This window comes from Hippoglossus hippoglossus, chromosome 4 (assembly GCF_009819705.1).
Source record: "Hippoglossus hippoglossus isolate fHipHip1 chromosome 4, fHipHip1.pri, whole genome shotgun sequence".
In the NCBI taxonomy this organism is placed as follows: domain Eukaryota; kingdom Metazoa; phylum Chordata; class Actinopteri; order Pleuronectiformes; family Pleuronectidae; genus Hippoglossus; species Hippoglossus hippoglossus.
Genome location: NC_047154.1, coordinates 25,768,739 through 25,782,480, shown reverse-complemented (window position 1 = coordinate 25,782,480; position 13,742 = coordinate 25,768,739). Strand labels below are relative to the sequence as shown.

The following is a 13,742-nucleotide window of genomic DNA, read 5'->3' as shown; positions in this document are numbered from 1 at the left end:
ATTCGACAGTTAAAACCAATATCCAATATTTTTTGGAAACAGATTAAACACAGAATCAAATTGACTATTAGCTATTCACAAATTTTCCACCAGCATTTGATTTGTGACCATTTATCTTAAGTACTTTTTGGTGTTTTTAAAACATTTCCTGATGTAAAAAACTACTGTTTAGGATGTGAAACTAATTATAGGGAAACTACGGTTCTGGGATGATTCCTGAGGGTTGAGTTTCTCCACTTAATCAGCAGTTATTGATTTCCAGAAGAATTTCCTTAAAACAAACTCCATTTAAAAGTCTGAATGGTAAATGGTCTGTATTTTCATAGACTCTTTACAGTACAGGGTTGTTTTGGCCATTCACATGCAGCACTTTCTCTATGAGAAGGGGCAACTGACTCAAACCACTGACCTTGTGTTTGGAGGACGTCCGCTCTACCCCCTCAGCCACAGCCCATTTTTCATTGACTCATCACGTGGTTTGGGTTGAGTTCAGGGTTCGGTCCTTCACTAGATCAATGAAACACCAGTTCGGTGGAAAGCTGCTGGAAGACCGTCTGGGCCCCTGAATAAAGAACAGTAAAATCTCACACTCATCAAATATCTACAGTGAAAATCCAAACATGTCCCAGGGCCGTGCTCCAGCTGTGAACAGTTTTAATTCAAGGCCCGACTAGAAGAGCTGTTCCCAGAGTTTTCACATCTACCCAGTGGAACCTCAACAGAACGTGTTCAGTGGAGATTCATCTGTAATTTATTTAAAACAACCAAACAGCAGCTGCCAACAGATCCTACATCAACAATAGATTCCTACAACTAGTCATGTGATACTGATGTTTTCAGGTGTGTCGATATGGACGCATATTATTTACCATGCGCTCGTCTGGAGATCGTTTAAGATGCAGTTTTAACACAAACGCCGGTATAATTGTGAATATTTGTACCCACTGATTGGTCAGAATGTACATTTACAAACTGACTCAATGAGACAACATAACTTTTTCCATCAATCACACAGATTTGTTCCATTTCTGACTCAGAGTTCGACACGAACAAATCTGACAGGGTTCCTTGAGAAAGACGAGCCGTCATCAGGCCGTTCGTTAAACTATTGGGTAAAAAAAAGACAGACGGACGCTGATTAAGTCCATGTGCACGTAATTAGCCAACTTATCGTCCAAATTCGGTCGCTTTCACACACTCACACAGACACACAAACAGCTCAGGGTACTGTGACAGCTTTAATCATGCCTGTCATGCATATAGCCAAGGTGATAATTAGGTGATAAAAATGTCAAACGTACTGTAGATACACAAAGCCCTCGGGATGCCAAACACAGATTCCTATCAGCGCTGCGCAGACTGGCAGGCAGCAGTTGGTTTATAAGCGACGTTATCTAATGTCGAATGGCATCGTTATGAAATTCTCATGAATTTACTCCTTACTCCTTTCATGTGGTTTTGGTTTAGCATCCATCTCAAAATGTGTTACAGGGTTGTAATGAATCTTTTGTGTTTACCTACATGAATGTGAGCACAGAGCTGAACGTACAGTACGTTACAACACCCGGGTCCCAGTGAGGTCCGAGCAGGAGCAGGAGGAGGAGGAGGAGGAGGAGGAGGAGGAGGAGGAGGAGGAGGAGGAGTGCCGCAGAAGACAGTTTAATGATTATTTCTGGCCTGAAGCCAGGCTCGTAACTCACAGTAACTCTCCGCTCTCTTTCTGTGTCTTCAAGGAGCTGAACGGTGTTGACAGGAGCAGAGTCAGTGGAACAAACAGATATTTGGTTTACAGGTGTCGGGCTCAGGAGTTTACGTAAAAACCCGTTCGTGGAGCTGACGCGTGTGTAGCTGCACTGAGCTGCCAGCAGGGTGCGCTCCGGTGTGAAGTCTTATTTTTGACTTTTGTGACTTCATTTTACTCGTCGATTTAAAGGAGAAAACTTTCAAATTATTTCATTACCGGTACACTTTTGTTGTGAAACTTTTGTGGGTTGATTACAAACTAGAAAGTCATTTGACTAAATTGTTTTTTCGGCCATGAAGCATTTCAACATGACTTCACTGAGGGACACGTGGCACTAGATAGCATTTGGACATTTAATTAAAAGATGAATATTGGTTGACTTTTGGTTGACAAAATAAATAAATAATAAGTAGGTGCAGATAATAAGTTGTCTCAGTTCACGGTGACATCTGAATCCCTCAGTGCCTCACCAGGAAAACACCCCCCACTCCATTTCAAAGTAGAGGAACTGCAGCTTAGGACCATGAAATCTCTTGTTCCGGCCCTGGCTCCCTCTAACCAGTGTGAGGTTTGGACTGGATCTAATGGAAATGCTGTGGCAGGACCCTGGTGCACTGATTCAATGCCTGTTTCCTCATTGGAAAGATTTATGACTAAAAGGACTCGACCATAAAATCTGAGAAATACGAGCTAAATCCAAAGTAGAACCTATATTCCAACCAAGAAGAAATATAGAAAATTATGATTATTATTACTGAATCTGCTTTGCGTCTAATCCGCACACATTCTGAGAGGCAGCCTCCCTCTCTTCTCATTTGCATCACTGCTTCTAACACAGTGAAATACCTGTTTTCTGTCCTGTCTCTCCGGTTGCTCTTTGCATGCAGGTGCAATGGTCCAAGTGTCTGAACTTCATGTGACCTCTTTGGCAACGTTTTCCTTTATTCTCTACCTGAGTCCTCTCCCTCAACCCCGGAGCTTGCATCGGGCAGTGTGCGTCTTCTTCACTTCTTCACCGCGTTACTGCTCCGTTCCACTGGTGGAAGGAAGAAACCGGCTGAAAACATCACATCCTTTCATTTATCAGTTTTCTATGATTTCTGTGTGTCTGACCTGTGTTTACCCAACGACTGAGACTCGGGAGGCGCTTCAGGAAAAGTTTGCTGCTGTGCGTAAAAGTGTCTAATCTAACTTTTCTGTTTCCATAAGCAAGTAAAGAGAAGAAGGTTTTACACAGTTTTTTATCCATCTATCTATTAATCTATCTATCTATTCATCTATCTATCTATTCATCTATCTATCTATCTATCCATCTATCCATCTATCTATCTATCTATTCATCTATCCATCTATCTATCTATCTATCTATCTATTCATCTATCCATCTATCTATCTATCTATCTATCTATCTATCTATCTATCTATCTATCTATCTATCTATCTATCTATCTATCTATCTATTCATCTATTCATCTATTCATCTATCTATCTATCTATCTATCTATTCATCTATTCATCTATCTATCTATCTATCTATCTATCTATCCCTCCGTCAAACAGTCTTGACAGGTTAATTACTCTAATAGCCGCCCCCTCTCTTCTTTTCACCGTCCAACTGTAAACATATAGACTACATCACTCAATCGCTTGAATGGATTCGGCTGCTAACCCCGCCTGTGGGCCGTCCCCTTCCGAGGCATTATATTATAGCAAGAGGAGCGTGTCTCCGGAGACAGATCTGCGCACTGCTGCTCCACAGAGGCTCAGGGTGCCCGCCGCGCTCCACACCAGCCTCCACTGATCCAAGGACCGCTACACCTGCTCTGCTGCTGCGCTCCCCCAGAGGAGACACTCCAGGGAGCAGAGCCACCTTCTCTACTGGGGAATCATGAAACTTGAGGTTTTCTCCGCGCACCACTTCGTGCAGAAGCCGCTGGAGTTGTGTATGGACGCAGAGGGGGGAGTCCCGTCTCCTCTGTCCGGGGACGAGCTCGGCTCGGACGGGGACTGCGTGGCCAACAGCCCGGCACCTGTCATCCAGGGAGGCGACGGCGCCAAGGGGAAGCCGTACACCCGCAGACCCAAGCCCCCTTACTCCTACATCGCCCTCATCGCCATGGCCATCCGGGAGTCCGGCAGCGGCCGCCTCACCCTGGCAGAGATCAACGACTACCTGATGAAGAAGTTCCCGTTCTTCCGCGGCAGCTACACCGGCTGGAGGAACTCCGTGCGCCACAACCTGTCACTCAACGACTGCTTCCTCAAGGTGCTGCGGGACCCCTCCCGGCCCTGGGGCAAGGACAACTACTGGATGCTCAACCCGCACAGCGAGTACACCTTCGCCGATGGGGTGTTCCGCCGCAGGAGGAAGCGCATCGCCAAGAGGGGCCCCAAGCAGGAGCAGGAGAGCCCGGACATCCTGAGCGAGGACACCCGCCTCCCCGGCCCGGAGGAGAGGGTGGGGGCCAAGTTCTCCAGCTCCTTCGCCATCGACAGCATCCTCAGCACACCTTTCAAACGCAGGGAGGACTGCCACGTTGAGCTGGACCCCCACGGCCACCGGCTCTACTGGCCCCCAGGGGCCCATGTGCTGCCGTATCCTCTGAACTACCCGGCACAGCACATGTACCTGTCCGAAGCGGCGTCCGGCGGCACGGGGCCCGGCAGGGACGCGCTCACATACTTCCAGCACACGGCACCGGGCCTGGGCGGAGCCGAGGCCGCGTTCAGGGTGCCCAACAGGGCGCGATGTTTCCATATAGACTCCCTGCTGTCATGAAAGGCTGCGGACTGACGTCAGACCTGTGTGTTGAACCGTGACGTGCACTTCTAATGGGTCTTAACTTCCAGTGCTTCAGCTGTTCCAGCGCGTGGGGCCGTGTCTGTGCCGTCACGTGCGTCTTTCTGGAGAGGAGCGAAAAACATGTTAATATCGATCTATGTGTGTGGTGACTGATGACATCACAGGACATTCCTCTGTGTGTGTGCGTGTGTTTGTGTGTGTGTGTGTGTGTCTGTGTGTGTGTGTCCTCTCCATGGTTCATTGGTCATTTCTACTGTATGACGCGGCAGCCCTGTGCCGAGTTCAAACCTAAAACTATTCATCTATTTATATTTCCATGTTTTGTATATGACCTGCTGTATAAAATACTGTTGTACATATAAATATAAATATACAAAATATTGACTGAGCTGCGCTGAGAGTCACGTGGCTGCACTAGAACCGCATGGAAAGATGTCCTGCTCTTTACTGAGATTGATTCATGCATGCCTGGTATTTTCTATGAATAAAAAACAAAACGATGGGACCCTGATGTTGACTGAGTGTTTCATTGCAGACGTGAACAGAAGGTGTTTGATAGAAGCAGATGTGGAGATGTGCAGATGTGTGAGCAGGCCTTTACACACCTGCTCCACAGCAGACACTCCAAAGGTGGAATTTACCATCTGAAAGGAAAATCAGGAAAATATATACTTGTCTCATAATCTTTAAAAAAACAAAAATCATTATCATCATCATAGAAATAATACATGTAAACGTATGTATTAGAAATCGCCTCATTTCTTATATTTAAAATGTGTTGCTTAAGAAAATGGTTTAAATAAAAGACGGCACAATAAAATAACAGAGTAAATTATAAATTGCTATGATGTGATGTTTATGTTAATTGTTATCGTGTTGTTTCTTCGTTCTAATCTGCTAAAGTACAATAAACTACTTTATAATCCGGTGCATCAAATTGTGATATTTGTATTTGGGCTGTGCAGTTTTTGATAAATGAATAAAAATGCAGGTGGATTTATAAGAAGCACAGATGCAGTGGGGATAATATTCAGCTTCATTTCTTACAACGTTACATGTGGCTGCATTTCAAATGTCATGTTTGACTCTACAAATAAAATCTGACAGAAAAAGAAAATCTAATGTTTTATTAAATAATAATTATCAATCCAGAGGAGCTCAGAGAAATGGAGACTTTACTAAATCATATTAGTGTTATTTTTATTTTATTCTACATGGGTGACTGATTGACATTAATACTATTATAGTTTAAAAAATACCATTAAAATGATTAAGTGATGAATTCAGTAATTTGTCCCTTCGACAAAAACACACAGCCCCACTGTGGCCACATCTTCACACGCACGCGCACACCCTGTATATTGTCTCTGTGCGCGCACACAGTGCTGCAGGCTCGTGTCCGGAGGGTGGGTCCAGCTGCTCTCCACGGTCCTGAAACACAGACCCCCGCCTCAGCAGGCGCGTGACCAGATGTTCCTCATGCACACGAGAAAACTATTAATAAAACCATCTTCTCATCTGCACATACATTTATATTTATTATGAATTAACTGCATCTGAAAATGTAAAAAACTTCATTCTCGTAATAATCTACAATGACTTGTTTGTATATGTATTTATTTTATATTTTTAATGTGACATAACCAAGAATTGTTTCCCCAATTAAATACTAAACTAATTTTAATGGGATTTTAAGAGAAGATTAGAATTCCCCATCAAAATGAGATTACAAAATAAAAGCTGTTCTGAAAATAAAGACAGATGTCAATGATTTACTGAGGATTAAATTAAGTAACTCTACAGAAAAATATCAAGTTATTTTGACTGTACAGATAAAGAAGAACGTGTGACACTGAGTTATAGTTATTTTTTTTATCATTATTTAAAATATTTTCTAATTTAGGATAGAAGCAGACCCAACGTTACAAGAGGTAAAGGCCTCACTGGTTTTAATGCTGTGGCTGATGGGTGTGTGTCTGTGGTCTGGTTTGAAACCATCAGTTATTTTTGATTTAAGATATATTTTGAAGTCATTTCTCACAGTTTTGTGGCTAAACTCAGTCAGAATTAAACGTGTTGTGATGTTGGAGCTGAGCCGTGCGAACTGTGAACATCTAATTTAATGAAACTCTGATAACTAACAGACTGATTCACTGAGTTGAACGTCACAGCTGCAGCAGACACTGGTGTGTGTGTGTGTGTGTGTGTGTGTGTGTGTGTGTGTGTGTGTGTCTGTGTGTGCGTGTGTGTCTGTGTGTGTGTGTGTGTGTGTGTGTAGCTGAGACAGGTGACAGGTGAGACTCGCTCCTGTTTCCAGGGACAATGCTGCGACCTGCAGGTGAAACAGCAGAACAACACACCTGTGTGTGCGTGGGGCTGTCACGTGTTTCCGGTCCTGCCTGCAGCATCCTCACCGTCAGCACGCGCATCTTTTACCCCTGTGTAAACTCCACGTCCCCCTCTGCGTGTTTCCCCGAGGCCTGTGCGCGTCGTGCAGCCTCAGAGCAGCAGCTCCAGGCCCGTCCCGAGGCGGAGCGAGACCCGCTCCTTGTTATGAGAGCAAACTTTTAGGGCAGGCACAATGTTAGGAAGTCCAAACAGTCTGTCACTCCTGCAGACTGAACCGCGCCTGACCTCCCGGAGCCCGGAGAGCCAGCTCCAAAGCTGCCGGCACCGCCACAGGAAGCCCAGGCGGAGCAGGGAGAACAGCCCGGCAGCCAACATAATATTAGATTAGCGTTAAAGTGATGTGAACACACAGTTTGTTATTGTTGTAGTTAATGTATTTGGTTTATTCTGGGTCCATTTAATAAATGAGGGAGATTAAAAGTATATAAAAACAACCTCGTTATAGGTTTAAATATCTTGATTAATAATGTTTTGGGATTATTTGAGGAACAGTTTGTCCAGAATTATTTGTTGATGCAATTTAAAAAAAAATAATCAATAGGAATCAATTATTGTGCAGTATATATTATTTACTGATTTTATTTTATTAACGTGTGATATAATGTAGGTGACGACAGTTTTATTTCCAAAAGGCCAGGAGCAGGTTACCCGAGGTCAGGCAGGCCGACGAGCATTTTCTCACAAATCTAATCCATCTAATATTTAATGGGGATAAACAATAATCTGAGGCCAAACATGAAAACAAACAGAAGGCCTGATTATGGGGCCTCCAGCCGGGACTCGAACACAAACACCCCTGACGCCTCCGTGGTGGCGGCGGAGCGCTTGATTCTGTTTTTTCCAAAAGGCTAAATTGGGAGCTCGTATAATCTCGATGCGTAAAAAGCCGCCGGAGCGCCGCGTCTTCAAAGCGGCTCCAGAACAAAGATTCCCCCTGCGCGCCGAGGCATCCTGGTCCCAGCGGGGGGGCACAGGTTTCTGATGTCGCAGGAAATTTCTGGGTCCGCTCGGCTCCTCCGCGCGGCTCAGTGTGTCGCGGTGGAAAAATGATTTTATCCGCACATCCTTTGTTGTGCAAAGTGCAAAAGGTTATTGTTGCTGGTTATTGTTTGGGAAAATACTCCGGGCTGTGGCGTAACTTTAAAAAAAAGGCAGTGACGGCCAACACGTGCACACACACACACGCACGCACACGCACACACACACACACACACACACACACACACACACACACACACACACACACACACACACACACACACACACACACACACACACACATTCGAGGAGGAGGAGGAATGCAATATTAAAAATATGGATTTGATCTTAACCTGCTAAGTTTGAATTTTATTGTGTTGTGTTTTTTATTGTATCCCCCAGAATCACTCAGCTGGTGGAAAGGAAAGCATCAAAATATAATCTATAAGAAATTACATTATATAAAAAAATATGCACGAATACAAATTAATAAAAAAGGAAATAATAAAAAAGCGCGCGGTTTACGGTTTAAAGTTTACAGCCAGAAAAACGTGTTTTCTATGTCCTTCGAATCCCAGAGATCTGCGCTCCGTCGCAGCACGGATGTTGATATTATCTTTATGGGATATATAACTCCATCATGTCGGACAAATCTGTGTGTGATGTCTCCATAGGGGAGGAAACTGTCGACGCCCGCGCGCCTAATTTCGCTTTTCTCTCTCTAATGAACGTGGGGCCCATGGGACCGGCTCTGGCCCGGGGCGGTAAGCTGACACTGGCGCGCTGTGTGTGGTATCCAGGGCCGGGCTTGATGGAAAAAGCCTGCTTCCACTCATGTCAAAGTCATTTACTCAGCGCGGCCCCCCACCCCCACCCCCCTCCCACCCCCCACCCCCCCTCGCTCCATACACGCACGGTAAAGACCACCACCACCTCTCCATCGCTCTCACTCCTCTGCCCCGGCCCGGCACCGCGACAGTTTGTTTTTGTTATCCTCTGGACCCGTTTAGGAGGAAATCATGAGCAGAAACAATACAAATAATACAAGATGGGGCCTTTTTTCATGCGTCTGCAGCAGAAACCCAGCGAGTTGAGGGTCTCATGTGCAGAGGCTGCGTCTTTTTACGCACATGGAGCAGAAATCCCAGCTTCATACGTGTAGAATCAAAGAGAGGAGGTAGTGGTGGGGGGGGGGGGGGGGGGGGGGGGGGGGGCTGGCTGGCGTGTGGCGCTGTTGATTGGGATGTCTGGGGGAGGTTTGATAGATGGCTTAATTGCGTGTAGCCCGAACTTGGAGCGAGGGAGTGGGAGGGGAGGAAAGACGACAAGGAGAGGAGAGAACTGTGGGGCTCCGACGCTGCTGAGGACGGTAAGTGGACTCGGGCCAGATTTGGCAGGAGGGTGAGGGTGAGGAGGAGGGGGGGAGGGGGGTGGAGGGGCTGTATTCGTCACTGACTTCAGGGAGAGTGCGGACGGGGAGAAGGGGTGGGGGGTCCCACGCAGGGGGGAAGAGAGATTTATGAAATGATAGGCGGTGGAGCTTTGTTTGGCTGGACGCAATAAGTCGAGGGGTTTTCGTGTCCCCTGCACTTGAGCGATTGGTGGGCGGGTGATGGCCACCCGGCGCGCCACATAGCACCACTTAGCGCCACTGTGATGCCCAGTGCGGCCGCTGTGACGAGCCCAAGTCCCGGACACTGAGTCTCCAGTGAATATCCAGCTCCCCCCACTCTCTCTTCCTCTTCCTCTCTCCCTGTCAGTGCGTACCCGCCGTGCGTTCTTCATGCGTCAGGGGAGCACCGTGCGTAACGGGAGAGTCGTGCGTAACTGGAGACAGATTTCACTCCATTTTGCTCTGGGATTCTGAGGACCACTGGTGGTGTGACGCTCACTTGCAAGGACACGGAACCGCCGGATCGACATATTTCTCCTCTGAAACATCTCCCCGCTCCTCTCGTCTCCCTCCCTCTCTCCTCTACACGCCGGTCGTACGTCAGACATGACGACCGAGACCCCGCAGCAACAGCTGGACCCTCCGCCTCCTCTGAGATCCAGCCCGGTGTCCGGCGTCCTGCACCCCGCCATGCTGAGCTCACAAGCCGCCACAGAAAGTTCGTCCACCGCCGCCAAAGGGAAAAAGACGACCTCTGGTTTAAGGCGACCGGAGAAGCCGCCGTACTCCTACATCGCTCTCATCGTGATGGCGATCCAGAGCTCCCCCACCAAGCGACTGACACTCAGCGAGATCTACCAGTTCCTCCAGGCTCGCTTCCCCTTCTTCAGGGGCTCGTATCAGGGCTGGAAGAACTCAGTCCGGCACAATCTCTCCCTAAACGAGTGCTTCATCAAGCTGCCCAAAGGCCTGGGCCGGCCGGGGAAGGGCCACTACTGGACCATCGACCCGGGCAGTGAGTTCATGTTCGAGGAGGGCTCGTTTCGGCGCAGACCCAGAGGCTTCAGGAGGAAATGTCAGGCTCTGAAGCCCATGTACCGGATGATGAACGGCATCGGCTTCGGCACCTCCATCCTCCCGCAGAGCTTCGACTTCCAGGCTCCCTCTGCGACCCTCGCCTGCCACGGCAACAGCTACAACTTGGACATGATGAGCAACTCCATGGCCGGGGGGTACGACGGGCTCAGCGGCGGCCACCACGTCCCCCACATGTCCCCGAGCCCCGGCTCCACGTACATGGCGAGCTGTCCCGTGCCGTCCAACGGGGAGTATGGACCGGACAGCAGCAGCAGCCCCGTACCGTCCTCTCCGGCCATGGCCAGCGCGCTGGACGGCCACTCCCCGTACGCCAGCACATCCGCGCACTGGGCGTCCTCCGGCGGGTCCCCGTACATCAAGCAGCAGCCTCTGGCCTCCAGCAGCCCCGCATCCTCCGGTTTACACTCCGGCATGTCTGCGTACTCCCTGGAGCAGAGTTACCTCCACCAGAACGGCAGGGACAGCCACTCCAGCGACATATCAGGTAACTGATCCGGGATCCGCCGCATCCTGACAGCAAATACAAATCTACAGACACATGAATGTTTATCCACCTTTACGAGACAGATGCAACACAGTGATGTCTATCTGCAGCAGGGTTATATATGTTATATATAATATATAATAAGTATATAAGTACATATTTAAATATAATAATAATATAAATTATATTAAATGGGATTTCAAAGGCTCCATTCACGTGGCAATTAGCAAAAATAAATTTCCAAATTTGATCGACCCTACTTCATTTAAATTATACATTTTAATTTGATTTCCCATATTTATTATAAAATCACTTAAGTACTTTTTAATTAATTATATTGAATGATAAAGTTGCATCGAGTGTTTGTTGGATTATAAAGCAACGCGTCACTTTTCTAAATGATTTTCAGGCCCAATATAAAAACCAACTTTCTAACTGGCTGGAAGTAAAATACGTTAATTTAATGCACAGTTTGCAGAAAGTCGTAAATCACCATCCAGTGGAGGAATTATTAGATTAAGAGAGAACATGGATCCACCTCCCTGCTTCACGCTCGTTTCCTTTAACACAACACGCGGAGGCTTTACTGAAGTCTGGGGATTTCACCGAGGCGAGCAAAAAGCCACGCTGGAGCCCGACAGGGTCCCAGAGGTTAACCAAACAAAGACTGCGCAGGTCGGACCACACCGGCGGAGGAGCTGCACCGGCGCGTAACCGCCACAGACCAGAGCCCAGAGGCCTGGCGCGACTTTACGCAGCGTCCTAATTGAGCCTGTGCGCGGAGGGTGAAGCGTGTTGGACGGTGCAGTGCACGGTCAGTGGCGGTGTCAGGAGCGTTGTCTTGTGGGACGGGGGTGCAATGCAGGGTGGGGGGGTGGGTGGGGGGGGTGCAGCGAGCCCCTGGCCCCGCAGGATAAAGCCACGCTGTCTTCCCCCCTGAAAAACACCGTCACATCTGGAGCCCTTATGACCTTGACGCAGCCGCAGCCTCCCATTTATTTTTCTGTCTGTGGAAAGAGAGGCTCATTTACAGACACACAGAGCCACGGCCACTGAATCCCATTCAAACACACTTCCCTCAGACTGTGGGGGGAATTACTCACAGATTACTGAGCCTGTAAATCTGTGAAAATGTAAAGTATGACCCTCAGGTTTAGAGGAGCAGCTGAAGGAAGGTGCACTGGCCTTTAAAATACTGGTTCACTGCTGGTTTATTGCTCTGTCGCCCAATGGAAGCTGCAGAGGAGTCAAATCTCCAAATAAATGTTATTAAAAGTTTCTATTGACGTTGAGAAAAACAACATTTCAACTGTAAATGAATCTATAAGTGGGGACTTACTTGTGCTTTTATAAATAATAATAAATTGAGCAGAACGAGGCCTCAAGCTAGAATCAGGTTTGTTCATTTTAAAGCCTTTGAGAGGCAGTTTTTTAAAGAATTTAGTTAAATTCCTTATTCACAAATCTAAATATATGAGGAGCAGCAGTTGGAAAAGGTAAAATCAGTTTATGGAAAAGGCTGTTTTGGATTTTGAAGATGTTTTACATGTAAAAACATATTTTTTGGAGCTAAAACAAACCTTCCACACTGTTTCTCAGCAGAATCATTTAATTCAAGATGCTTAAATCTCAAACACTCGACTGATCACGTGTGTGTAAATGTCTCCAGAGTGATTCCATGTATCTGACCTCCCCCCCCCCCCCCCCCCCCCCCCCCCTCTGTTCTCCTGCAGTGGGGATCCCACGCTACCAGAGCCACTCGTCGGTGTGCGACAGGAAAGATTTCGTGTTGAACTTTAACGGCATCTCGTCCTTCCACCCCTCGGCCGGTGGCTCCTACTACCACCACCACCACCACCACCACCCCCAGAGCGTGTGCCAGGACATCAAACCGTGCGTCATGTGAGCGCGCGCGCGCGTGTCTCTCCACGAGGAAAGAAACGACGGCCACAGTCAAACTGCAGGTCGTCACCAGAACATTTGTAATGTCGGAGGCTTCGCAGCAGGATGTGTTTGTTTCCTCCTCCTCGCGGCCCAAAGTCTCTTTTTCTCTCTTGGTCGCACTTTTTGAGAAAAAACTTTTTTTTTTGCATCTTGTAAGGAAACGAATGAAGAAACCACCCGAGGCCTTTAACTGAAGAAGAAGAAGAAAAACCACTGTGCCTTCAACAGAAGTTCCACAAACACGACTTCTTAAAAAATTGTGTTTGCTCCTGTAACACGTGCAAACACTTTGTATTCTATGTAACTCTGATTCTATAACGACACACACGACGCTTGAGGCTAACATGAACTGCAACAAACCTGCACTTATTGTATAACCCTTTGCCAACTTGGTTTCTTTTTGTCTTGTAAAATGATTCAATAAAGCTGATATATATTTTAGGCTAAATTCAGACTTTTGTGCTTCCATACAAATACATGTCTGTTATGTGGGAAACTTGAAATTCATTTTGCATCTTAAAAAAAACAGGTGATATTGAGATTAAATATCATAAAAACACGTTTATTTTTGCACATCTGGCTCTTTACACATTGGTGGAAAACAACTGAGTGCATTTACTCATTTGGGGGGGGTTGTTGTATTTTATTTGACTATTTCCATTTTCTTCTGCTTTAAACTTAAACTCATCTTGTTGACATTATTTGCACATTAAAATTTTAGATTCTGTACAACACTTAGGATCAGTTTGTATTTTTCTGACACGATTATCGACTAAACTAAACTTTAAAGTTCTCTCCTGTAAAACAGCTGCAATTTAAAATGCTTAAAGAGATGAAATAATATAAAATAGTGTAACTTTGACAATGTTGCACGAGTCAATACTTTCAT

The 13,742-nt window shown here is 46.6% G+C and overlaps 2 protein-coding genes across 2 annotated transcripts; both read left to right on the top strand.

Annotated features, from left to right (window-relative positions):
- The first annotated feature begins 3,470 nt into the window (after positions 1 to 3,470).
- On the top strand, positions 3,471 to 5,475 carry LOC117760584 (forkhead box protein Q1-like). The gene has a single exon (XM_034583706.1). It carries the CDS (start codon positions 3,633 to 3,635, stop codon positions 4,521 to 4,523), a length of 891 nt encoding a protein of 296 aa, XP_034439597.1. The 5' UTR covers positions 3,471 to 3,632; the 3' UTR covers positions 4,524 to 5,475.
- Positions 5,476 to 9,436: 3,961 nt separating this feature from the next.
- On the top strand, positions 9,437 to 13,305 carry foxf2b (forkhead box F2b). Its single transcript, XM_034583634.1, has 2 exons — positions 9,437 to 10,909; positions 12,643 to 13,305. Exons 1-2 carry the CDS (start codon positions 9,934 to 9,936, stop codon positions 12,813 to 12,815), a joined length of 1,149 nt encoding a protein of 382 aa, XP_034439525.1. The 5' UTR covers positions 9,437 to 9,933; the 3' UTR covers positions 12,816 to 13,305.
- Positions 13,306 to 13,742: the final 437 nt, after the last annotated feature.

Coding starts and splice junctions, on each gene's coding strand:
- LOC117760584 (XM_034583706.1), top strand. CDS start 3,633: ATGAAACTTGAGGTTTTCTCCGCGCACCACTTCGTGCAGAAGCCGCTG.
- foxf2b (XM_034583634.1), top strand. CDS start 9,934: ATGACGACCGAGACCCCGCAGCAACAGCTGGACCCTCCGCCTCCTCTG. Junction 10,910..12,642: donor CCACTCCAGCGACATATCAG/GTAACTGATCCG, acceptor GTTCTCCTGCAG/TGGGGATCCCACGCTACCAG.